The sequence below is a fragment of the Meles meles genome, chromosome 8, assembly GCF_922984935.1.
Source record: "Meles meles chromosome 8, mMelMel3.1 paternal haplotype, whole genome shotgun sequence".
NCBI lineage: Eukaryota > Metazoa > Chordata > Mammalia > Carnivora > Mustelidae > Meles > Meles meles.
The window spans coordinates 4,424,075-4,449,785 of record NC_060073.1 but is presented as its reverse complement, the minus strand read 5'-3'; the positions used below and the strand labels follow the sequence as shown (position 1 = coordinate 4,449,785).

Here is a 25,711-nt window from a genome sequence, read left to right as displayed (position 1 = left end):
ATTGGGGAGCCTGGGTGGCTCAGTGGGTTAAGCCTCTGCCTTCAGCTTTGGTCATGATCCCAGGGTCCTGGGATCGAGCCCCACATCAGGCTCTCTGCTCCGCGGGGAACCTGCTTCCTCCTCTCTCTCTGCCTGCCTCTCTGCCTACTTGTGAGCTCTGTCAAATAAATAAATAAAATCTTTAAAAAAAAAAAGAAGTTACCCATTAGTCTCCAGGAGTCCTAGAATCAGTGGAGAAGGATTCCCAGAAAGGAGCATCATTTTAAATATAGGGTCCTTTCAACCAGAGGTTGTCACAGCCCAGATAGGAAATATTTTAGGTTTTGAGAACAAGAAGCAAAAGAGAGGGTATTATATAGGTATTTATAAAATAAGAGAGCAGGGTGCCTGGGTGGCTCAGTTGATTAAGCAACTGCCTTCGGCTCAGGTCATGATCCTGGAGTCCTGGGATCGAGTCCCACAATGGGCTCCCAGCTCCACGGGGAGTCTGCTTCTCCCCCTAACCTTCTCCCCTCTCATGCTCTCTCTCACTGTTTCTCTCTCAAATAAATAAATAAAATCTTTAAAAAAAAAAATAAAACATAAAACGAGAGCAAATTTTCACAGATTTTATTGATGAAATTAAAAATATAAAAAATACTTGAGTTCAGTATTTTGTAATACAGATCCACTAAGGGGAAGAATGGAGTTCTTTTTCTGGGGGATAACATTTCACCTAAATGGTGTTCGTAGCCAGAGCTCCCCCTCTCAAATTCTGCTACAGATGTTCATCTAATCTACTAATGGTGACCTGTAATGCGATTCTACATATTTCATCTTTGAAAATGTCTTTTTACACAAACAGGTGCTGCCACATTCTGGTATCAGTCTCCAAGCACGTACACTTATCACCGGGAAGGCATTTCTAGAATTCTTTTAGATGCTCCTCTTGCTGTTGCCTTTTAGCAGGTTGTTACATTACAGGTTAATTACTTCCGGAGGACGGTTAGGAAAATCCTCATTTGTATAGCTGTATGAATTTTGGAATAGGAAACTTTCCTTTACATTTGCATTAAGTTCTGGAAAATGCTTTTTAACTGTAGTTTGAGCTCAGAAAATGTCACCACTGCAAATCTGTATGGGGACAGAGATGTCACTTCAATTTGAAGTTCTGACAGCGTGGGAAGTGTATGAGGCAGCTTGAATTTATGATCCTAACAGAGTCAGTACTGAAATGACCTCACCACAGCAGAAGGTTTTGGCAGATCGGTGCTGGTCAGCCGTGCAGTTTTAGGTTGAATTCACCAAGAAACATCAAGATGTCAGCCAAAGCCAATTTCCAGAGCCATTCAGCATTTAGTGATAGCGGTTGAGCGTTGTTCTGCTTATTCAGCAAAATTTCAGTCTTAGCCCTGGGCTCAAAAAGTTGTAAAAAACATGAACCCTTGAGAAGCCATTACGCAGCTTGCCGGGTGATAGAGAGTCTGCCAGAGTAAATGAAGTTCACTGTCGACGTTACCGGTTCAGTAGCAGGTGAGGACGTTTTAAAAACCTCTCGAAGGAGCTGTTGATGAAAATACAAAGAACTATAAGCTTTGAACAGTACATTTTCACAAGTTTTGTAAATTTGTCCAGTTAAGCCGTTTTTTTTTGCTCTACACATAATTTTCCCACTGTCAGCTGTCACCCATCACAGCAGACGCGCCTGCACGCTGTAGCGACGTTGTCTTCCCCCCGCTTCTCTCGGAACGCTCGGCCTGCGGCTCTCTCCTGCCAGCTGTGCGTGCAGCCTCGTCTGTCCGCATTTCAGACTCCTCAGCGGGGCTACATCAGGCGCACAGACTCGAAGGAAAACTGTCCCTGGCTGCCCCGCTGCCTGGCTGACAAGCCACTGGGAGACCAGCTTCGCTTGAAGTTTCATCTTCATCTTCTGTTTTTGTGAAGTTGTCCCGTTAAGAGCTACTCCAGTGAAGATGTTTGGGTGTTTATGTGGGGACGTGCTGCGGCCACCACGGGGTGCAAGTGGCGGTGTGTGCGAGGGGGCTCCCCGCGCGGCAGATGCATCGTCTGAGTCCGTGCCACGGGAATCCCCACCCCACGCTTCTGACAGGCACAGCAGTCCAGGTCCAGTGGTTCTTTTCTTGTTTTGACACGTTGGGGATGCGAGGATGATAATAGAATGTCACAGTATAGCAAGTGGTCCTCAGGGCACCGTGGAGTTCTGACTGTGTCACTGTGACCTGGAAGGCGTCCGGTGGAGCAGCAGTGCGGAGTGATGGGTGTGTCGCATGTGGTCTCTGTCACCCTCAGCTCTCCCTCGGTCGTGTGACAGCCACCAGGGACTGGATGTAAATGAATGGTGTGGCTAGGTTTCAGGAAAACTTTGTGAATCTCAAAGAATTTTCGCAAGTCATGGAATATCGTTCTTCCGATCGAACAGTTAAAAATAGGAAGATCAGTCTTTATTCAGGGGCCGGATAAAAAGGGGTGGCAGACCGGATTTGGCAGCTTTATTCCTGTTCCCCTGGGTGTCCCAGGGCTCGAGTTGGCTCACATGCTGGTGGTAGAAAGAACAGGGTGAGAAAGGGAACCTAAGCGTGAGGAGGTACCATTGTTTGCTGCCGGCTGGTTGATGGGCTTCTTTTTTTTTTCTTTGCTGCTTTTTTGCACACAGACTCTTAAGTATATGTAGCTGTTGCCTGTCTTTCCACATGACCAGTCAGGTTAGCTCATCTCTCACGGTATCTTGATTTCAGACTGAGCAGACTTATCAAGTGTGCCGGGGATGGAACTCAGCGCTCGTTTGCTCTCCTTCCCCGCGGTGTTCTTCCCGTGCTTGGGTCCACAGTGTGTGCAGGCGCGAACAGCACCACAAGGTTTCCAGCAAGGAATAAGTCATCTGCTGCATCTTCCTTACCCTTTCTCGTCCTCATCCCTTAGTTACTTACTAGGGGCCAGTACCTTTATCTCCTCGTGTTTTCTCATGTTTGTTTCCTGCCAACACTTTACGTTTGGCTTGCGTTCCTGCAGGTCGCTGTTCCTAATCTGGCTGACCTAACAGTGAAGGTGAAGGATTAGCTTCTACATACGCAGAACTTCCCCCCACCCCCATCTTCGGACACAGTTAAAGCACAACTTCGGTTAAAATCAGTGTAGAACTATGGGTATTTTGGTGAATTACTCCCTGGGTCTCTGATTTAATTAGTAAAATTCTTCTCAGCGTGGTCACATGTGTCTGGCACATAGATCTCCTGTGTGGACACATCCTTTTCAGAGCCCTCTGCGTCAGGCATGCCTCCCTCTGGGCAGATTCCTCTGGACTTTCTCTGTAGTGGCCAGTGTCCACCGCCGCCGCCTCCCCCCCCCCCCAGCTTTTCTCCTGACAGCTTCTGCTTCTCGGTGTGTGGGATCCCCGGTTCCATGTGTTCCATGTCCTCCTCTCGTGGCCTATTGCCATGCCTTTGTTTTCTTTTTTTTTTTTTTTTTAAAGACTTTTATTTTTAAGTACTTTTTACTCCCAGCATGGGCTTGACCCCACAACCCAGAGATCGAGAGTCACAGGCTCAACTGACTGAGCCAGCCAGGCGCCCCTGCCCCCTTACTGCCATGCCTCAGTGCAGCCCGTTTTCTGGTAGCTTTTTGAGAAAGTGTGAATAAATCCATGTCTGAAAATGCTCTTTTCTAGAATTGCTGTTGAGGAAGCTGATATTCTGATTTTCAGTCCTTTTTTGAGTATTTTTTTCTCACGAGAAAAGTTGAGATAAAATACAATGTTTTTGTTTTTTTCCTGATATTGTGGAATTTCACACCGTGCCGTGAAGGTCTGCTCCACCGCTCACTGTGATAGGATGTGGAGGTTCTGGCAGGTCAGAGTCCTGTTCTGTACACTCAGAGGAAAAGGTATTTTTTTTTTTTTAAAGATTTTTTTTTTTTTTATTTATTTGTTGACAGACAGAGATCACAAGTAGGCAGAGAGGCAGGCAGAGAGAGAGGGGGAAGCAGGCTCCCTGCCGAGCAGAGAGCCCGATGCGGGGCTCGATCCCAGGACCCTGAGATCATGACCTGAGCCGAAGGCAGAGGCTTAACCCACTGAGCCACCCAGGTATTTTTTGATGAGGCAGGTGGTTGTGGATCGTAATATGTTCTAAAACTTAGGTTACTTGGATGTTGGACTTTCTGAATTATTTCTGTTTTCTCTCTTTTCGTACATTTGTTGGCATTCTTCTTTTTCTTTGTCCTTTACTGCTATCTTGCTAGAGTTGCCAGAGGAGTGGAGAATTATGTTTATCCAGTAAACATCTGGAAGGTTGTATAACCCTTCCATCTTCCTGTTGAGGCTCCATGTCAGCCCAGATGAAGCCATGTGTTTTATATCAGAGGGACTTGAGAAGAGATTTATAAAGCAGCACGGCCGTCACTTAATATCACCTTCCTTTCCTGCATGGGTTCTCTCCGGCAAGGTCATCCGGGCTCTGGCCAGAGTTCTCCAACCTCAGGGCTTTGCGTGTGTTCATGGCTGTAACCTTTAGCTTGATCTTTAATGAGTTCATGCTTCTCCTGCTCGCACATCATCTGTATTTTCACTCGCTGGCTCTCACTTGATGTTTGGTGATACTACGGAAGCACTTTAAGACCAGCAAAGCTGGTTATTTTAGCCCCCAAGTGACGAGGCCTTTTGCCTGGTCATCTCTTTAGGAGCCGTGTGGCTGGCAGTCTCTTCGTCCCCAGAACAAGGTGTGGCGGTGCCTGGCAAAGGGGCATGTGCCCCAGAAGGCTGCAGCAGGATTAGATCTCCCGAGGTCCTAGACCGGACTCATCTCGGACTTCATTCTGAGGTGGCTTTGCTTATTGGTCCCACTGTAACATGACTTCGTGTGGCGCTCACTGCGGTCGCCTGCGTCTCTGGACCTGCTTCTCTCTACGCCGTAGCAGCTTGTTTGGGCTCAGGCCGCAGTTGGCCATGGCTCTCCGCAGCATGGTCACACGTGGCCACTGCTGTTCTGTGCCGAGCCAGCTCACTGCTGCCCCTTTTTGTCCATTTGTTTGTTTTCTGTAGTTTTATGGTTTTATGAACACAAATGCAGCTTGAACAGGAGCTGCCCATTCCTTTTCTTCGCTGCACAGCCTCGCACTGGGACCAGTGACTCTGAGGGCCAGCCGGGCTGCTGTTCGTACAGCGGCTCTGTGGTTCTCGGAGAGGACGTGAGCAGTCTGTGCGCCGTGAGGCTGGTTGCATGTCAGCAGCGCTTCCAGCTCACTGACGTGTGGACTGGGAACTTCTGGAAGCCGCTGGGCTGCATGTGCTTGGTCTTCCTGTTGCTCCCGTACCCAGCGTTGGGCATGAAAAGCTGTGACTCCTCCGTGCACCCTGTCAGTGCCTCTGGGTTTCTGCCCGTTGCACTTGATTTTGACATAGCAGTCTGACTGCTGCTGGGTGAACTTACTGGTCCTCCTTTTAATGCTCTTAGGCTTCCCAGAAGTTGGAGGGCAGCATCGGGGAAGAGAGCAACCATCCCTCTTGCTGTTCTCTGATGTTTGACTCGGATTTGCTGACTCTCCTACCTGGTTTCAGAGATTCAGAGAATCCTGGGGCTTGAGATGGAAAATCCACTCTCAGATCCCATAAGAATTCTCTGATGTGACTTTGGTTGTATCTCTTACCCTTGGCTTGTTTGTGTGTGCACTCTCTCCCCCATCCCTATTCCTCTCTCTCTCTCTCTCTCTCTCTCACACACACACACACACACACACACACACACACACAGCACCTGGATGCAGCTGGGTTTTCCTTGCCTTCATTCCTTTGATCTGTAACAAGGCTTCGGGCAAGAACTTGATTACCATTGTGTCCCCCTCATTACTTGTCTTTTTTCTCCCCAACCCCTCAGTCTCACTTTGAAAAGACCCACAAAACTTGTTCTTAGCAAAATATTATGCTTTACATATACTGAAGTTTTTGAAATTGTGGAAATTATGCATAGAAATTCCTACACATTTGTGTTTTCGTGATGACCGTGTGTATAGGCGCACAGTACTTGCTTTAATGCGGACCAGGAGACAGAAGTAAGACTGGGTTTTCTCAGGTTGGCAGTTGGCTTTTTTTTTTTTTTAAGATTTTATTTTATTTATTTGACAGAGATCACAAGTAGGCAGAGAGGCAGGCAGAGTCAGGGTGGGGGGTGGGAAGCAGGCTCCCTGCTGAGCAGAGAGCCCGATGGAGGGCTTGATCCCAGGACCCTGGGACCATGACCTGAGCTGAAGGCAGAGGCTTTAACCCACTGAGCCACCCAGGCGCCCCGGCAGCTTTTTTAATGCACGGGGGATGTGGGTGATCAGATTGCAGCCCGCTCCCGGCCCTTAGCATCTGAGGGTTGGGTTCGGAGTCAGTTCCAGTGTGGGGGTGACGTTTGCTTTCGGAGGCTTCTGTATTTCCTAGGCAGCTCAGAATGCCAGAGGCAAGCCATAAATTTTTGTCATCTGATACCACGTAGTATAGCCAGGACTAAAGAAAAATGAAAGTTGGGCTTTGAAGAGACAGAACCATAGTTGGCGCTGGGGGAGGAGTGGTAGTTGAGTGGGAAAGCTCTCGGGCACCGTGGTTTTCAGAGTGGAGGCTGTGCAGGGCCTCCCACCTTCTGTGTGTTCTGACACAGGCTTCTGGATGGGTTGCTCCCTTTTTAGGCTTCTCTCTCTCTGGTGTGTCCGTTGCATTGCGGGCAGTCCTGTATGCGCAGTACGCATCTGACCTTCTGCTCATTAGCCCTTTCTTTGTCTTCAGCACCCCCTCCCTGGCCCCATATTTCAGTGATGCCCACACTTGGCCGTACCCAGAGCAGGTCAGACCTCTCCCTCCCTTGGCCTTTGTAGGAGTCCCGCCTCTGTTGAAGATGACCTGCCACGGCTTAAATGTCATCTCTTCTGTGTCGCTTTCCTCTGCTTCTGCCCAGAATTGTTTCTTTCCATGTGTTATTTAAGTATGTGGCTTCACCATTACTGTAGATATTTTAAAGTATGTTTATCTCCGTTAAGCCCCGCTGGTTCTGTCTCTGCTGCTGCAGTGAGGCCGTGCTGCTCTGCACTGTATCCCTGCAGGGCCCTTCGAGACCAGGTCTCGATGCCTACCTAAGTTTATCCTTGCGCCTTCTGAACGGCTCTTCCTGTTATCGGGGCCTTCCCCCTGCCATGAATTTCCTGAAGCTCCTGGAAACCTCTCTCCTGTTCTCTGTGCTTGCAGAACTCTGTCTGCTGGCCCGGAGCACTTTTTGCTGAAGCATCACCTACTGAACCCTGCCTGTCTTTAGGGCTTTGTGTATAAGGAAGTCTTTCTGCTCAGGCTCCTCTCTCTGGAGCTCCCTTTCTACGGAACAGGCTTGGAGTCGATACCGTTCATTCTCTTTTTCTTTTTCTTGTTCTTTTCTCTTCGTTGTTTTCTTTTCTTTTCCCCGTTTTATTGTGTTTTTCAAGGGGTCGGGACCATTCATCGTAGTATTCCTGCATTCAGAGTACCTGCTGATTAATATAACACATAGTAAATGGAATTGACTCCTTTATTTATTACTCTAAAAGAAAATCTGACATACCAAAGAAATTACAAAGTAAAAATGATTCTGGAATGTCTGGGTGGTAGAAACATGATTGCCTTTGACACATTCTTTAGAAGAAGCAGTTACAGTGCTTCTTTACAAAGTTACAAAGCAAATACAGTGAAAGTGGCTCAGAGTTGCCTTTCCTCTAGAGAAATATGTATCTCTAATAGGCACTGTGATCTTTGATTTAATTAGTCCAGCCTTTGGGAGGGGCTGGAGGAGGGCCCCAGTAGGAAATGCGGAAGCAGCTACTGGGTGGGCCTGCCGGTCCTCTGTGATCTTCTCCCGTGGTGCTGAGCCAGAGCTGCCGTCAGAGTCCCTCTGTTACTCTTTGTGTTCCGTGTCTCTGCCCCTTCATGGGAAAGTTAGAACGTCGGCAAAGGCATTCAGCTTTGCTGTGAGGAGGAGGTTTATGTTCGCGAACGGCGCGGAAGTGACCTCGCTCCTGGTATCGGTGCTTTGCCCCCGCCCCCTTCTCGCGGCGGGCAGCTTTCGGGCAGTGTGCGCCGCCTTTCCCAGCTGGATTTGTCCAATATGTCCCCTTCCCGGCTTGCTTGTAAACTTGACCAGAGGCTGGAGTAACTATGCCTGCTGCTTCTGGAATAAGTAAGTTGTTTTCGATCTAAACGGGGACCGTGAAGGTTCAGTTTACTCCAAGATGATGGGGAGTCTAGTGTCTTTTTTTTGTTGTTTTCTTTTTTACATTGATGAAATATTGTTTCCCAACGTATTTGAGTGTCCTAGGCATTTTTTTCTTCTTTATAGATATATATATATATATATTTTTTTTTTTTAAAAGATTTTATTTATTTATTTGACAGAGAGAGAGATCACAAGTAGGCAGAGAGGCAGGCAGAGAGAGAGGAGGAAGCAGGCTCCCTGTGGAGCAGAGAACCCGATGTGGGGCTCGATCCCAGGACCCTGAGATCATGACCCGAGCCAAAAGCAGCGGCTTAATCCACTGAGCCACCCAGGTGCCCCTCTTCTTTATATTTTTAAAAAGATTTCTTTATTCATTTTAGAGAGGGGGCTGGGCAAAGTGTGGGGAGAAGGAGTCTTCAAGTAGACTCCTGGCTGAGCGCAGAGCCCAGTGTGACCTATGAGATCATGACCTGAGCTTAAAAGCAAGTTAGACGCCCATCCGACTGAGCCACCCAGGTGCCCCTATAGTATTTTTGAGTTAGTTTAGAAAGTGAAATTCCCAGAGACCTGCCCCTATTTTATAATTTGGCGGCGTGTATGGAAACCAGTAGTGAGCTGCCCGTGGCCCTCCTGATTCAAGCCCATTTAATTCCTACAAATATTTCTGGATCTTAGAGGCCAAAAAACAGTTCTAGTTTTCTTGTGACCTACTTTTTTAAGTTGAGGACTGTACAGATTGCTTTATATGTGTAAGAATAAACATGATTTCTCATGTATGTTTGCATTAGAAGAAAGGAAAAACGTGGCCCATAATCTCTCCTCACCAAACCCCACATTAGCCCTGTGTGGAAAAGGTGGTTAACTGGTGACTTTGGCTCTGGAAGGAGACTGGGGGGAGGGTGGTTATTTTGGTACCAGGGGAGAAACTGAATCATAATCGTAGTAATCCGTGAGTAGAACTCTCTTGTCCAGGACAGCAGCCGCCGGCCCCATAGGACTCTCGCGCCGAGAGTGTGGCTGGTCCAAGTGGAGATGAGCTGTAAGTGGAAGGTACACCCAGGTTTTGAAGATTTCGTGCCAGAAGGGTTACATGTTGAAATAATAATGTTGGGATGTGTGAGGTCAAACAGAATATACTGTCAACGTTAATGTAGTGTTTCCTTCACTTTTTTTGATGTGGCTGCTAGAACACTGAAACATACATGTGGCTCTCATCACGGCTCCCGTGCGGTGCTGTTCCTTGTCGGGCAGGGCCAGGCGAGCCTGTAGGTGGCGCCTGCTCTGTTCCGGCAGCCAGGAGCCGGGGCCTGGGGACGAGTGTATCCCGGGGCACAGGGTTCTGAACTCTTGACAATACGTGCTTGTGCACCTTTGAGAGTGTGAGAAATCTACTACGGATATTCCCTTCATCGCATACGTAAGTGGAAAAAATATTAAAAATCTGTAACATTCAGTGTAGAGATGAAGTCTTCCCTTTTGTGTTGTCTTGGACGTAAGCAGCTGCTCCTTCTCCCATTGTGGCTTGTACTCAGTATGTTGGAGGGGCTGCAGCTGAGAAACAGGAGGAGTCGACGTTAGCGGATACTCACTTAGGACATGGGATCTTGGCTGCCCCAGCGGGGCCGGTGATGACATGGCGTGGACAGGCTGTCTTCATGCATGTGCCGCTCATGTGGTCTCAGGGCCCCAGGACCAGAAGTGTTTGCTTTCATGCTCAGCTGTTCCTCATAAGCTCAGAAATTCTTAATAATCTTGGAATCTTTTGAATCTTTGAATGTTTTGCCTTGCGCCCAACCAGCCCTGCGTCCAGATGTTCCACGGTGAACAGTAGTGTGCGGTGGAGGTTTCAGGGGGAGAACATTGCTAACTTCAAGCACAGTTCTTAGGAATAGAAGAGTTTGAGTTTTAAATTCAATAACGCTCTTGTCATTCCCTCAGCTTGCTTCTGTCATTTGTAGGCAGGGCAATCCGCAGCATCTCCCTTCAGAGAGCTGCCGGTTTATCTTCCACGGCATTTGTCCTATCTTTCTTCTGGGCTCCTGTTAGAGAGTGATACAGTATGGTGCATTCTGCATCTGTCATGTCCAAAGAAAACCCTCTCGTATCAGCTTGGCCACAGGGAGTTTCTGAAATAAATAACATAGTCACATATTTGCATCATACGCTTTTCTCTGTGTCTCAGGGCTGTGTGATTAGTTTGAATGTGCTTGTTGGAATTTGTTGCAGATGATCAGCACAGTGGAGGCCTTCTGTGGCAAGCTGACAGGTCACTCCCCAGTGACCCGCCTGCCTGACCTTCAGTTCTTTTAGAGAAAACCCTGCTTGCAAGCCTCTTAATCCAACTTACAAAACAACTCTGAGGGGGCGCCTGGGTGGCTCAGTTGGTTGGGCATCTGACTCTTGGTTTTGGCTCAGGTCTGGATCTCAGGGTCGTGAGATCAAGCCCATGTCAGGGTCTACACCCAGTGTGGAGTCTACTTAAGACTCTCTGTCCCGCCCCACTGTGCGTGTGAGCGCCAGCTTGCTCTCTTTCTCTCTCTCTCTCAAATAGATAAGTAGGAACACCTGGGTGGCTCAGTCGGTTGAGTTTCTGCCTTTGGCTGGGGTCATGATTCCGGGGTCCTGGGATCGAGTCCGTGTCAGGCTCCCTGCTCACTGGGGAGTCTCTTTCTCCCTCTCCCTCTGCCTGCTGCTCCCCCTGCTTGTGCTCTCTGTGTCAAGTAAATAAAATCTTAAAAAAAAAGAAGAAAAGAAAAAGAAAAAGATTCAAATAGATAAGTAAAAAATCTAAAAACAACAGCAGCAAACAAACAAAACCCCAAACCCAAAGAAACAAAACAACTCAAGAATTTTGAAGAAAGATAGTTTGGGTTTCTTTACCATTTCCCTCTTGGTCTTGTTAATAGAAAAGCCAGTGATTTGGTAATTACTGTAAGAAATTCTATTCCTTTTTATCCCTAAACCCTATTGAGGTATAGCTAGGGTATGGACTTTACAGTGTATTTATAGTAAGTAAAAGCTAGTGGTTGAAGTGCTGGCCCCTTTCGGTTTTTCTGAGTATCTTAGTTTCTTAGTTTCTGTATATCTTAAAGGAACTCTATTTTACCCCAGGGCCCTGGTTGGACTTTGTAACTGTTAGTTCATACCTAGCTTGTTTACCTCAAAGGACAGGAGTAGAAGCTAGGGTAACTAATATTCTGGTGCTGTTCATTTCCGGTCAGTTTGCTGTTTGGCCAAAAGATAAAATACATGTTCGCTTAAGGAATCTACTGTGGTTTTATTTTATTTTTAAGTTTGTAACGTACCCAGTTTAAAGAAAATGCAGTGGAAATGCATATTTCCAAGTGTTCTGATTTTTAAAAGCTATTCTAATTCAAGATGGTGAAAAATGAAAGGACTTAGGCATTTTTAAATAGTTGCTAAAGAATTCCTGTTCTCATGCTTGAATAAGTATAATAAAACAGGAAGTCACAGGCTTGGGGTTCAGAGGAGCTGGCTGGTCCGGTAGGACACGCTGCACACTGCTGGAACACACAGACCGGCTATGTGATGGCTCATCGTAACACAGCAGGCCCTGAGGTTGGCAGGCAGCTTTCTTCCAGGTGGTGATTTGGGGATGTGGAAGCACCTTCCATTTTTTGGCTCTGCCGTCCCTTAGAGCTTTTTTTGTCTTGGACATCCAGCCAGATGCAGAGGAGAGTGCATGGAGGTTTTTATGGTTTATGGCACACTGGGGAAGACATTGTCATGTGGCAGTACCTTCTTGCCCAAGAAGTTGGGAATGTGGTCTGTGTAAGCTCCTAGGGAAAGGAGAATGGGTCTCTAGATATATGGCCAGCACCCTGTGACCGCACCCTACTGGGTGGGCTGCGAAGGCACTGGGCGGACACCATGTCGTCTCAGAGATAGGGGGGAGGGAAGAAAGTTAGAGTCAGTGGGAACCTGATTGCCCTCTGAGCCAGGAGCGCTCAGCTTCTGTAAAGGACCAGGTAGTAAGTATTTCAGACTCTGTGGGCCACATTCAGTCTCTGTCACACATTCTTCTCTTCTCTTTTCCTAAAACAACCCTTTAAAAGTATCTAAACCATTCTTAGTGTGCAAGCGGCTGTGGGCGGGATTTGGTCTGTGGGCTGCAGTTTGCCAATTCCTGCTCTTACATCGTCATGGCTAATTATCAGTCTTCTTATAAATCCGGTATTTAATGAGTTACTTTTATAAGGTTGAAATTCGGAGAGTCAGTTTTTACTTGTACTACATTGATGTGATTATACTCTGATCTGTAATTGAGGATTTATCTAGTTTGTGGACATTTGTAGTTTCCACTTGGTGGATGTGAGTGTTTATCTTGTTTATCGTTAAGGTCTTGGTAATTAACTTTGCTTTTGTGTAATTGATTTCTTAGTGTTCTTCATTACACTTTGCCTTTCTATATGGGATTACAAAAATAAAAAAGGCATACTACTTTATTTTTTAGGATTTATTTATTGATTTTAGAGAGAGCGCGCGCGCGAGTAGAGGGAGCATAGGGAGAAAGAGAGAAGCAGACTCCCAGCTGAGCACAGAGCCTGATGCTGGAAGGGGGGCTCAATCCTAGGACCCTAAGGTCATGACCTGAGACTAAGTCAAGAGACAGCCACTCAACGGCTGAGCCACTCAGGTGCCCCAAAAAGGCATACTATGTTTATTTATTAAAGATTTATTTATTTTAGAGAGCGTACACATGGGTGCAGGGGGAGGGTGCAGCAGGGGTGGGGAATGAGGAGAGGGACAAGCCAACTGGCGCTGAGCGGAACCAGGATGCCCGGCTGGATCTCAGATTCCTGAGATCATGACCTGATCTGAAACCAAGAGACATGTAACCAACTGCGCCACCCAGGTGCCCTTAAAAAAAGCGTACTGCTTTTTTTGTGACTATTTTTAAAAAAATACTACTAAATTATTAACTGTGTCCAGTTTTCTGAATTCAGGTGGAGAGACGGTTCTGTTAGATGAGCAGAAATTTGATTTACAGGCCAGAATAAGCACAGTGTGACCTGGTGTCAGCGGAGCATGGGAAGGCATTTGAACACCCCGGCAGCTTCGCAGGCAGTGACTTTGCTGCAGTATTCAGAGTCCGTGCGATCGGGACACCTGGGTGGCTAAGTCGGTTAAGTGTGTGCTTCGGCTCCGGTCATGGTCCCAGGGTCCTGGGTCCAGTACCACACCAGGCTCCTGCTCAGTGCGGAGCCTGCATCTCCCTCTGCCGCTCCCCCTGCTTGTGCTCTCTGTCTCTCTGTCTCTGACGGATAAGTAAAGTCTTTTTAAAAAAAAATAAAAAAAATAAGTAAAAGGAACTCTTCTGTCAATTTGTAGACATTCCAGGATCAGAATTTCCATGATTGACCTTGAAGACGAGGTGTGCGGACATGGATGGTGACGTTTTGGGGCTGCTCTAAGTGCTGTTGCTCCTCGAGCTGCGCTGGCGCGCCACTGTCTGCCCGGGCGCGCACATCTCCCTGTACAGGCAGTGCAGATTAGTGTGCGCGTGGAGTCCACATGTGGCCTGTGACTTGTGTGTTGAGTCTGTGCGTGAACACAGCTGGCTGCGTCCTCATACGCTTCGGTAGCAAGGAGGAGGCAGAGGGGTAGAACGTGCTGTTTTCAGGGTTTGTTTGCAGTTTTAAACTCCCAGATAAATGAGCCACGTTGCTCCAGCGGAAGCATTGGAGGCTGCGCTGACAGTGTCGCTCTGGAAAGCTGCTTTCTTTCCTCCTTTGGAGTTACCTTTGCCAGCTTTGTCTTTTTTCCCCTCCCGGGCTGATGAGGATAAAATGGCATAATAGCGTCTCTTTCGTTTGCTGGCCATTTTCCACAATCTGAAAACCAAAAGAGCGTTTATGGTTTTATTTCCACCATCTTCTTCCCTAAAGTTGCATTCTTGTTAGGAATAGACCACCTCTGCTCTTCTTGCCTTGGTAATTGCCTCAGAAGTAGGAGAGTAGGTTGCTCTTGTGTTTGAACTTGTGTTTGTCCTTCACTAACCAAAGTGTTTCGCTCCCAGGGAGCTGTCCGCCTGCTCCTGGTCTTGAAGGCAAGAGTCCTAGCATGTGGGCGGTTGCTGACCGTGCTGGGAGCTGTGACCCTGCTTTTTTAGCATGTTCTGTGATGTCTTTGGTACATAATTAATGGCCTGATCATTAAGAAGAGAGAGGTGGCTGTGCTGTGTACTCGTGTCATCTGCCGAGCTTTGTGGCAAGCCCGTCCGTGCGCAGGTTCCCTTGGAGTGCAGCACTGCCGGTCTGGGTTAGGTGAGTTGTCCCAGCAGCTGCTGACTGCTCACTGTGTCTTCCTGTCGCTGCCGACTTGATGTGAGCATGTAGCCTTGTGTGTCTTTTGAAACATTTGACTTTTTTTTTTTCTTTTTTTGGAGCAGGGAAACTTTTATAACACCACATTTCATAATCTTACCGAAAACTTGTTCCCTTAAGGGGTCCTTCTTTTTTTTTAAGATCCGTTAAAACTTTGCTTATATTTTAACTCTGCGGTTGTATATGCAGTAGTGAAGTCACGGGACGTGTGTACACTTCTGCACATCCTTGAGTCACCTGCCGTGGCGCGTGTCTGTCTTCTGTTCCCAGATCAATCGGTATGACTGGCTCTATACATAAAGTTTGCCCTCCACGATGTCTAATTTTTAAAAAAAAATTTTTTGGACAGATGTTCATGAAAATACTAAATCAGCGTATATTCCTACCTGATCTCCTAATATGGTGGATTTAGCAAAAGAGTATTTCTCAAAATGTATGTGTGCTCTCCGTAGGTTATGACCTGTACAGCCTCCTTCCTTCTACTTAGGCTCTCCCAACGCAGCATTTCACCTGGACGCGTGTAGGTTTTCACACGTGTTTTGGTGGTGATGGTACCAGGAGCCACTCTGCTGTGTGGACAGTAGGGCTGCAGTTGACCCGCGGGTTTGGGCGTTACATGAAGTGAGAATGTGTGTTACCAGACCCTGAGTCGGAGTGCCGCGGTGAGCATCTTTGGCAGATAGGAATGACTTGTGAGTGGTCCTGTCCCTCATCAGGACTTCTGTTCGAGGCTGTTGCTTTGCCCTGTGCCGCTCAAAAGTGGCGTTTGAGAGTGTCTTGTCATGGCCGCTGCAGATGACATAGTGACTCCTGTGCTTCCGGTTTCTTGTTATGACCGGTCAGGACCCTCTTAACTCTGTAACTTGAAGAAAGCAAACTTCCTGTTCTCACTGCTGAGGAAGGGTGGGAGGGAGAGGAAGGAAGAGTACGGATGTGGCCCTCCGTGTCCAGCGCTTTTCCTGATACCTGAGGATGCTGGTTTCCCTCGTTCGTCAACAATGAAGTCTTAGTTTAGTTTCTTTTTTAAGGATGGCACAGATTTTATCATTTTATGGCTTTCAGACTTTCACCTGTGAAAGTGTTCTTAGTGGCTGAAAGTGCTAGTTTGTGGTGGTGATTTATTTAATTAAGTGTTCTGACCAGTACTGGGCACGTAGGTCACAGTGCTTGTCCTTTGTTGCTTGAAGGTATTACTTATGTGTGAGAATGTGTTCTTCAACTGTAGGAAAGGGTTTACTTTTTTGCTTTCTCAGCGTTAATTTTTTTTTTTTTAAGTATGGGGCTCAAACTCATGACTGTGAGATCAAGACCTGAGCGGAGATGAAGAGTCAGACACTTACCGACTGAGCCACGCAGGCGCCCCTCCCAGCAATAAATTCTGAACAAAAGTGTGGATGGGTTAATTTTGTAGGTTAAAATCATCCCAAGTTTAAGCATTTAAGTCAGAATTTTTTTTTAATCAGTAAAACTATTTTCTGAGAAAGAAAAATCCTGCTGATCTTACTTATTTAGAAAGTATTTTATAGGTTCAATATGACACTTATTTTACTTATGTGACTCAGGTTGGCATTTTAGATTGTAAAACTCAACTGAAATTTGAAAAATTAATATGTGAAATTTTATTTGAAATACTCTCTGCATTTTGTTTAGACCAGCATGTTTTGGAAATTTGATCTTCATTCATCATCCCACATAGACACACTTCTAGAAAGAGAAGATGTAACACTGAAGGAGTTAATGGATGAGGAAGATGTTTTACAGGAATGTAAAGCTCAGAACCGCAAACTTATAGAGTTTCTGTTAAAAGCAGAATGTCTCGAAGATTTAGTCTCATTCATTATAGAAGAACCACCTCAAGACATGGATGAAAAGATCAGATACAAGTAAGAAAATTCAATCTTCTCTTGAGGGTGGGGTGAAGTGAAGTGGGGTAGAATATTGTGCTTGTTTTCCGGCAATCCCCCAGGGCTGTCGTAGACCGTGTCGAGTGTTAAGATGGTCCCGAGTGACAGACTCAGTGCGGCATTTAATCCCTTCTAGAACCGAGTCCATTGAAATCACAAGGTTTTTTTAAAATGAGCGTTCTAAATTGCAGTTAGAAGGCTTTGTGGAAGGGCAAAGTGCTTTATAAACAGTGATGACGTTTCTGAAAATAGTAAGACGATTCAAGTAAGTATTTTCTCTTCTTTGCAAATAGGAAGATAGAGATGGTGTTCCTGCCCCAGATCACCTGGCAAATCTAAGCCAGAGCCTGGGTTATAAAGAGCGTCACTGCTACAAGAAATTCGGGCTTTTGTTAAGATAAGGGAGTGGGTCTTGGTGAACGTCAGTGGAAGTAAATTTAGGCGGCTAGCACCTTGATCACCGTAGAGGGTGTATGTCCTCCTCACTAGTTTCTCCTGCTCACCGCTGAGCAGTAGTGCGGGCGGGGGGCGGGTGGTTAGGGGGCTTCATCACCGTCTCTTACGACCCTTGGACCGCACGTGGTTGGAAACACGTTGTGAGCACTCGACGCGCATGTCAGGTACTGCGGGGTCCGTGGACCATCTCCCCTCTGCGTTGGGCTCTTTCCCTCCTCCGCAGAAAATGGGAGAGATGCAGGAACAGAAAGTCATTAATATTATGCATTAAATAAACTTAATGGAATAGGAAGAATTAAAGCTTTTGGTAGATTTTTCTTTGCCCTTTCTCCCCCAGTCTCTTCCTCTTTTCAGATACTTTTTTCTTTCTTTATGGGGAGAATTTTGCTGTCAGGGAAATAAAACTTCCTCCAATGCTTTCAGGTTCCTGGTAGCTTGGGCTTTCAGATAGGCGAGGTTGTGTTCTCTGCTGGCCATTAAGGTGGACAGCGAGCATTAGCGACAGCCTCCACTCAAATCAGTGACCGAAAACAGAGGAGGAAAGGAATGCGGCAGCAGGGAGACCAGCATACTCCCATCGCCCAGAAGACAGACACTTGGCTTTTCTGGGATTCCCTTCCCAGTGAACCAGGACGTGTGGGTGTGGCTTGTCCTGGGGCTTATCCTGGTAGGAGCCAGGGTGCTGTGGGCTCTTGTGTCCAGCCTACCTGAAGGGGTGTCGCGGTCCCCTCTTAGAGAATTTGAGCAAAGGGGTTACCCTTCCAGGGTTGGTTTCCTCAGCGGTTGAATGAAGCTAATACCTCTTTAAGAAGAATAGGCACACCGCACCTTAGGGAAGGTGCTTATTTCACCAAAAAGTGGTCATGGCTTTTGTAGTATTGCCTTGGCCCGCGCTATTTTTGCGCTACCTTTGAGGCTGCGAGGGCAGGCGGGCCTCCCTGGACACACAGCCTTGTGGGTGGCCCCATTTTGAGGGTCCGTACTTGCGCTGGGCAGATGAGCTCTGCCGCGCTTCCGGCCGGGTCGGAGCCCCCCGCTGGGCGTGAGATACGCGCTTCACACGGCTGGATCCACAGAGGGTTCTAGCAGGTGGGATCTGAAAGCTTTCCAGGGCTTTCACCCTGGGAAATTTCACCTCGGGAAATTTAGACTAGTGCTTATAGCCTGGGGATAGAGTGATTGCTGTGTTTTGTGAGTCTCATAACTTTATATTAGTTACACGTGGGCTGAACTCATCGCTGTCCTAAGTGATCATATACAAGGTATTAAACGTTTGTCATTTTGCACTCACCTTTTTAATCTTAATGACAGATACCTCAGTTCTAAATAATTCAGCAGAAATTTGAACTAACAGAACTTTGAGAATAGGTCCTTGTAGTATAGTAAATCCTAAGGCTATGATGCTGTTGGTTGGGTCCAGGTTCCTATAGAGGGACTGCAGGAGGCTGCCGCCCCGAAAGCTGAGGGAAGCCAGGCTTCGGGAAGGAGAGCCGGGACAGGCGGGTCGGGGGCGCTCTTGACAGAGCAGTGGCCCGTCACTGTAGTTCTCTGGAGTGCTGGAGGCGAGAGCCTGGCTGGAATGCCTCTGAGGAAGAACCGGCCACAGAGCAGAGACCGTTCTTTCCAGAGTCTCCCGGAAAAGCAGCAGAGAGAGAAAGTGGGTGCTGCAGGCAGGTGCGAGTCGGGAGAGGTGCGGTGGTGGCTTTATCCCTGGTGGGAGAACTAGCGGGACGTTTGTGCTGCTGAGAGCCGTGCAGTGCGGAGGGAGCTGCGGGCCAGAGGGAGGGCTGTCCAGGGATGTGCTGTGCCGGAGCAGCCGGAGGCCGTCTCATCAAAAGGACGGTGGAGGGCGGCTTTCGGAGCGGTGGGCTCTGTGGGTAGGGAGGAGGGCGGCGCCCAGATGCAGTGGGGGCGCACTTCTCTTCGGATTGCTTCGTGTTGTCACTCCAAAGGAGGTGGGGTCCGAGCATGCAGCGGGGGAGGCGGAGAGGCAGAGTGAAATGGGGAGGGCGTCTCTGGGTGTGTTAGGAGTTTGTTTAATAAGTTCCGGACAGAGGAGCGCCAGCCTGTCCGGAGCCAGGACTTTGAGCCCTACGTATAGTACCTAGGCCCCATATGCGTGCTTCACTGTCTAGGTCATGTGTCTCAGTCACTGGAAAAATACCTGAAGAATCCGTGAAAAAGATGCCTTAAATGCCCACGTCCGTTGCGGACCTTGTGGGTCAGGATTTGGAGAATATACCCTACGCACGTGGTTTACCGGCGCTTTATTTGCCAGCAGTTCCAGATGGGGGCAGTTGAGACATGCACCCCCCAGCCCCCAAAGCAGCATCTTTTTTATAAAGTTGTTTTTTTTTATGAGGTGGAAAATAAAGAGGAATAAAAACAGCAAGCTTTCCTTCTTCTCAGGCCTCCTCAGTATTTTGTATTATCCTTCCCCATGAGGTAAAGGCTACTGTGTTGATTTTACAGACTTGGAAACTGAGGCCGGGGAGGTTAAGTAACTTGTTCAAGGTGATGCGGCTTGTAAGTGGAAGAGGCAGTCTGGACCTAGGTGGTGAGGGGCCAGAAGCCACACCCGCAGCTGCTGCGTTAGCCCGCCCCTGGCATCGTGGCGGCCTCCTCGAGCCCATGTGTTCCGTAAAGTAAGAGAGACGGACTTTAATTTGAGCCACAGAAGAAAGCTAGTTGATAAATACGTTCTTCGTGCCCACACACCTGCCAGTTCTGTTCGTTCTTTTCTGTTCGCTTCCTCCCTGCCGAGGTTCACGTGGGACGTTCTCGTACTGCTCCATCTTCCGACTCACAGCAGAACCCCTCGGCGGCTGCGGCCTTCTGGTTTGTGGCCGGTGGCCTCTTGAGCCAGGAGCCTCACGGCAGGCCGCCCTTGTTTGTCTTGGATGCCTCGAGGGGTATTGTCTGGGTTCCAGGCAACAGTCCTCGCCTCTCTCCTGTCAGATAGCAACTTGTCGCTGTTTTGTCACGTCCCTGTCCGGCCAGCCTTGACTTGCCACTCCAGATGACTAGTTGGTCCTGGATCCTGGCTGCTTGACAGGGAGGAGTAAAGAGCAGGGACGGGATCTTGGGGGTGGCGGAGAGCACCGGGTGGACCGGCCTTGGAGTCTGCACTTGCTGCTGTTGAAAACAGAAGAGAAAATGTGGCAAGAGGAGTGAGCGGAGGAGGCGGATTAGCTGTCTGGTTGTCAGAGAGAGTGCTCTGGGGGTCAAGGGCAAGCATGCCTTTAGGGCTGCAGCTATCTCCCGGGCTATGCGGTCTGCGGAAGAGGTCTGTGTCCCACGGCAGTGAGACCTGACGGCGGGTGGATCCCTGGGAGACCTGGGAAGGCCGGCGTGGGGAGCTGGTGTTTTGTGTGCGGCTCTCCTACTTGGGTGACTCAGGCTGATGTCTTGTTCTCCGCTTCCCTACATTACAGCAGCGATTCTCTTAAGGTGTAGTACAGATCCACCACTTGGTAGACCCTCCAAAACTCGCAGCCTTGTGAGGACAGAGGTGGCAGGTCTTGGAACCAGAATGGGTCTTGACTACTTACAGGTGCTGTGTGTAGCGCAGTTTCCTGGAAACCCCGTTGTCCTGCAGGCGCTGGTTGTCCTACAAGCTCGGCCGCTGACGGCTGTGGCCAGAGGCGGCCCGTGCCCTGCCCGCGGTGTGGCCTCCCCGGGCTCCCGAGCCCTGGGTGTGCTCTAGTTTTGTTAGGGGAAGTGTATCCTGTACAAGCTTGCTTTAGAAGTAGGTTTTTAGTTACAGTAGAAAATTCACTTTAATCTAGAGGTTGGACTGAGCGGATTGAACCGATTTTCTAATTCTCAGAGGTGATTGTTATTTTTCACAAAATTTTAGGAAACATTTCTGATTCGTGTTCTACTTTCTGTAATGGAACGTTAACATGGATGATGACACGAGTGTCCTGTTCTTCTAGGTACCCAAATATATCTTGTGAGTTGCTCACTTCCGATGTCTCCCAGATGAACGATAGGCTGGGGGAAGACGAGTCCCTGCTCGTGAGGTTATATAGCTTCCTCCTAAACGACTCCCCCTTGAACCCGCTACTTGCCAGCTTCTTCAGCAAGGTGCTCAGTATTCTTATCAGCAGAAAACCAGAACAGGTAAATACCATTTTCCAGAAGGTAAGTATTAGGGCAGATCGCCCCCCGAGACGATCCCTGTAATTGTGTTCTGAGTGTGCCTTCAGTCCAGGTTCTGCAGCGGAGTGTCTTTGAATACACGGGCTCAGCACTGACCTCCGCATCCCCAACTGTGTCCTATAGCTTCGTGTGTTCTCTTCGGAGCGCCTCACGGCCCAGCACGGCAGTGTACTTTGGTCTCCTGTCTTGACCAGTAACTGCAAGCACGAGAGCGTGGGCTGTCCGTTGGCGAAGGCAGCGCCATGCCTCATACTGAGTGGCCGAAGATGTGAGTGGCGTTGTGGTGACTCTGGCGAAGCGACAGCTGTTGTTGGTTTTTTTTCTTTCCCGTAATGATGAGCACGACAGAAATGAGGCTGTAAATCAAAAGGCTTTTCGGTAAATGTAATTGATGATTCGTTTATACAAATGACGATTTTGTTTTGATTCCACTCAAAAACTTAAGTGTTTAGCTTGAGACGTCTCTGTTTATTTTATTATTTTAAGGTTTTATTTATTTATTTGAGGGAGCGAGGGAGAGAGAGAGAGAGAGAGAGAGAGCATGAGCTGGGGGAGGGGCACAGGGAGAGGCAGACGCCCTGCTGAGCATGGAGCCCAAGTGGGGCTCGATCCCAACGACCCTGAGATCATGACCAGAGCCAGAGTCAGACACTCAACCGGCTGAGCCACCCCGGCGCCTCGAGACGTCTCTATTTAGACTGCCTTTCCTGTCCAGTAGTGCTGGGCAGAAAACCCTACTCACTGTGGAGGGAACTATTCCCCTCTCTCGCCTCCCCGTCTCCCCCCCAACCCCTCACATGTGTTTTGTTCCTGAACAGCGCAGACGCACTTGGGAAATTGATTTTCCAAGGATCTGCCGTATGTCTAGTGGTTCTCAGAGCACGGTTTCTTGACCAGCCGCGTGAGTACCACCGGAGAATCGGACAGAAATGCAAGGTGGTCAGCCCCACCTCACACCTCAAGAGTCAGACAGTCCGAGGGTGGGGCCCAGGCGATCTGGGAGTTCTAGGAAGTCTTCCAGATCACTCTGATGCACGCTGAGACTTGAGAGTCCCAGCTCTAGTGCATACCGGTGTGAAGAAGGGCGTGCTTGCGGGGAGATTCTGCTCCACTCCTAGAAACAGGCACCCGACGAGCAGTGAGAGCCTCCGACGCTCAGGCACGCACAGACGCGCCAGGGTGCGATGCCAGGGCTGCGGTTGGTCGAACCAGCCGGGCCTGGCTCCTCCCTGATGGGCACCAGGCTCCGTGACCCGTCCTTTGCCGTCAGCTGACATGGAGGGATGGAACTATTTTAGGCGCAGTGTGTCCAGCCTTTGCCAAGGCAGAGTGGATGTGTGTTTTATTTTAGACAAGATGGTACTTTCATGGTCTTAATTAGGTGGGATTATGCCCCGAGATGTATTGGAATCGAGGTTCGTTTTTCTTAGAGGGTCATCCCCAAACCCCGGTTCCTGTCGTGCAGGCTGGCTTTCCCTCTTCTGCCCTCCGGCGAGAACGGATGGGGCTGCTGAGCGTTCTGGCGGATTTCGCACGCCGTCCCCAGCCCGAGTCCTGGTCCTTTCAGGTGGCTGCAGCTGTGATGGACACAGGCCTTCCGCCGGCTTCGCGGTTTTTCTCTTTGCTCCGTGCTAGGGGAGCCCAGACTGAGGGGCTCCGGTTCTCACTGTACCTTTGATACAAGCGAGAACATTCAAGGCCTCCTGGGACTCTGAGGGTTGGCGCTGCCCTTCTGGGTCCCGCGTGTCGTGCCTGGTTGCTGGCGTCTGCCGATGCAGGGCTCATAGCGGGGCCTGTCACTCGGCGGTGGCGCCGCGTGCTTCTTGGCTTACGGCTCTCGGAAGGAGAAGGAGAGGATTCGGTCACCGTCGCTCTTCTAGCGCCCCTCTCGGTTGGAGGACTAAGGGTGGAAATGGTTTCCGTCCCGTGAGATGCGAGCGAGGCCTCGTGCGGCTGCGGGGAGCGAGGTTACCGGGGGCCCGGCCTGGCTCCCCTGACGCAGTCGTTCAGCTCACGGGCCAGGACGGCCAGCTGCGGGGTCCCTTCAGTGTTGGGAGGGGTAGTATCTCTGCGGCGTCATCCTCCATCGGGGACCCCTTGCCGTCCTTGTGCTGCTGTCCGCGGCCCTGGCCCCAGTTCGTGCCTTTGGCCTCCTGAGCCGGTGCTTTCGCCACAGAACCACGTGGTATCTTGGCCACGTCTGACTTTTTCCTCTTTTCTCCTCCGCTGTACTTGAACAACTACTGTGGGACTCAGTTATGATGGATTAATTGTGTCTCACTTCTCGAAGGCTTATGTCGCCACATTTTACCTCCCTGTTCGGAGGAGTGGCAGGTCACAGGTGCTCCTCTGTTTGCACCTGGGGGTGTAAAGCGATTTTTGTCATCTCTGGCTCATAGACGTCGTCCCTGGGATGACGGCAGGATTTGTGGCTTTTGTGGCACGCCGATCTGAGCTGAAACTTCAGCGCAGCCACCGTTGGGCTCTGGTGAGACACTTCACTGGCCTGTGCCTTGGTTTCCCTGTCTGCCACGCCGAGTGGGGCAGCTCCACCTCGAGGGCATCGAGAGGGTTCACTGAGACTTAGCTGCTGCCACACTGGCCACACTGCTTCCGCGACATTCGGAGAGACACTGGTTGCAGACGGCAGAAGGCCCATAGGGGTGTGCAGGACAGAACTCTCTGTCTCTTCTTGCAGAGAAGAGAGACCCGGGTGGCAGTAGTAACGTCTCGGGTCCCTTCTGCGTAGCTGCCCGTCTCCTCCACGCTCACCCTCCTGGTGTTCTCGTCAGCGAGTAGCTGACGTCGGGCCGCACGTGATGTCGTGTAGCAGCTGAGCTCGCCGCCAGGACGGACTTAAAAACACTTGGTGTTTTGAATGGTGTTTTCCTACTTAGTAGGGACTAATGAGGATTTTGAGTATTTACTCTGCGGTTTAGTGCAGTCTGAGGGACTTGCTTTATGTCCGTAAACTGCTGAATGGTATGTTCTTGGGTTCTCCGTAGGGCATTAAATTATTTATCCTGATTCTCTGACAGTTAATAATGAAAATGAACAGGAATAAAAGACTTCGTTATGGTGTATTTATGTGAGGAAACGTGTGATAATTTTAGTTTTTTCCCAAGGGGTTTTGCGTACGCTGACAGCAGGCTCCCTGGTCTCCCGTCTGGTTCCAGCCCAGCGTCTGCCGTTCCTCCACTCAGGGTGGCAGTGGGTTTTGAGAGGGGCAGTTCGGGGGGTCAGGATGGAATACGCCGTAAACGTGGTGGTTCCCCGGTTACGTGTCGTTCAGTTTTGGTTTGTTCTTCTCTAGATTGTGGATTTCTTGAAGAAGAAACGTGATTTCGTAGACCTTATCATAAAGCACATAGGAACTTCGGCCATCATGGACTTGTTGCTCAGGCTCCTGACGTGCATCGAGCCTCCGCAGCCCAGGCAAGATGTGCTGAACGTGAGTAGAATCAGGACCCCGGCACCGCGGCGGGGAGCAGCCCCAGAGCCTGCAGGGCTGCTGGGTGCTGGGAGGGATTCCAGGGGCTTGGGAGAGGAAGGTTGTGTGGGAAACGGGGCAGGGGTGGCGCTTTCAGGGACGAGGGCAGGTTGGGGAAGGAAGGGGGTTCAATGGTAGGACGGGATTATGATTTTGCAGGGTTTTGCAGGGTTCGTGTTCAAGATGTGTGCATCTGGAGGGGCCTGCGGTGTTTCTTTGTGAGGGTTCTTTGCTCCCTGCTGGTTTGGTTTTCGGTGGGAGTGGGGCAGTGGAATGGGCTGAAAATGCATTTAAAGCTTGTCTCGTGGAAAGAGTAGGAGATGGGAGCTGCACGTCTGGTCTGGGGATTCCACGAGGCACTGCTCTTGAGAGCGCGACCGCACCGCAGGGTCAGGGCTGCAAGGGCGGGTGTTCTAGGAAGTGAGCCGTCAGGGTAGTGTTCCTCTGGCGGGTAGTTAGGATCAGAGGAGAAGAGAATGGGGCTTACTTCCAAAAGCACACATATTTTAAAATTTTGGTGGATGGTTATTTTAGGATGCGTGTGCCTCTTGAAGAGCTGTCTTAAGTGGAACTTGGGTGGGCAGAGGGAGAGTGTGAGTGACTGAACAGGCTCTTGTCTTTGCCCCTTCTTCTGGTCTTCTGTCTCCTCCGCTCTGATTCTCTTCACTCCCTTCTTCCAGAACCTTCCCCAACCCGTTCCATCCCAAACCCTAGCACCTATTCATTTCTTTGAAATTCGTTTTATTGGAAATGCTGATTTTCATAAAGACTGGAAGAACCAGAGGAGAGGCAGGAGGGCCTGTCAGATGGTATTCCAGGAAAGGCATGTTCTGCTGAGGTGAGCAGGCGTGCCTGGGCACGTGTTTGTGTGAGGGGGATGGGGTCAGGGCTGGCTCTGTAGAACCAGGCAGAAGTCTCCTGAGAACCGTGGTCATCGTGAGGACACCAGCTGAGGATACCTAGTGGATGTCCTGGAGTTGCCTGTAGGAAGGGACCCAAAATTGGGGTGTTGGTTCTTTTTAGATGTGTTTTTGTGGCTATCTTTTCTCAGAAGATGTTGAAGATTCCAGGAAAGATGGTTGAGGGCAGGGGGTGGGGTCACCTTTGGATTGCTCTAGGGAGTAGTGATTAAGTATAGTTTTT

The 25,711-nt window shown here is 49.2% G+C and overlaps 1 protein-coding gene across 16 annotated transcripts in view; it reads left to right on the top strand.

Moving 5' to 3' along the window:
• The window catches only part of PPP6R3 (protein phosphatase 6 regulatory subunit 3), a 140,087-nt gene that overhangs the window by 50,529 nt on the left and 63,847 nt on the right, over window positions 1-25,711 (top strand). For 14 of the 16 annotated variants that reach the window (XM_046014883.1, XM_046014884.1, XM_046014885.1 and 11 more), the window contains 3 exons: window positions 16,205-16,437; window positions 20,853-21,039; window positions 24,392-24,529. In XM_046014883.1, the coding sequence (XP_045870839.1) occupies window positions 16,211-16,437; window positions 20,853-21,039; window positions 24,392-24,529 (552 nt within the window). In that variant the 5' untranslated portion in view covers window positions 16,205-16,210. The remainder of the gene's footprint in view (window positions 1-16,204; window positions 16,438-20,852; window positions 21,040-24,391; window positions 24,530-25,711) is intronic. The other 2 variants (XM_046014898.1, XM_046014899.1) reach the window with 2 other exon arrangements.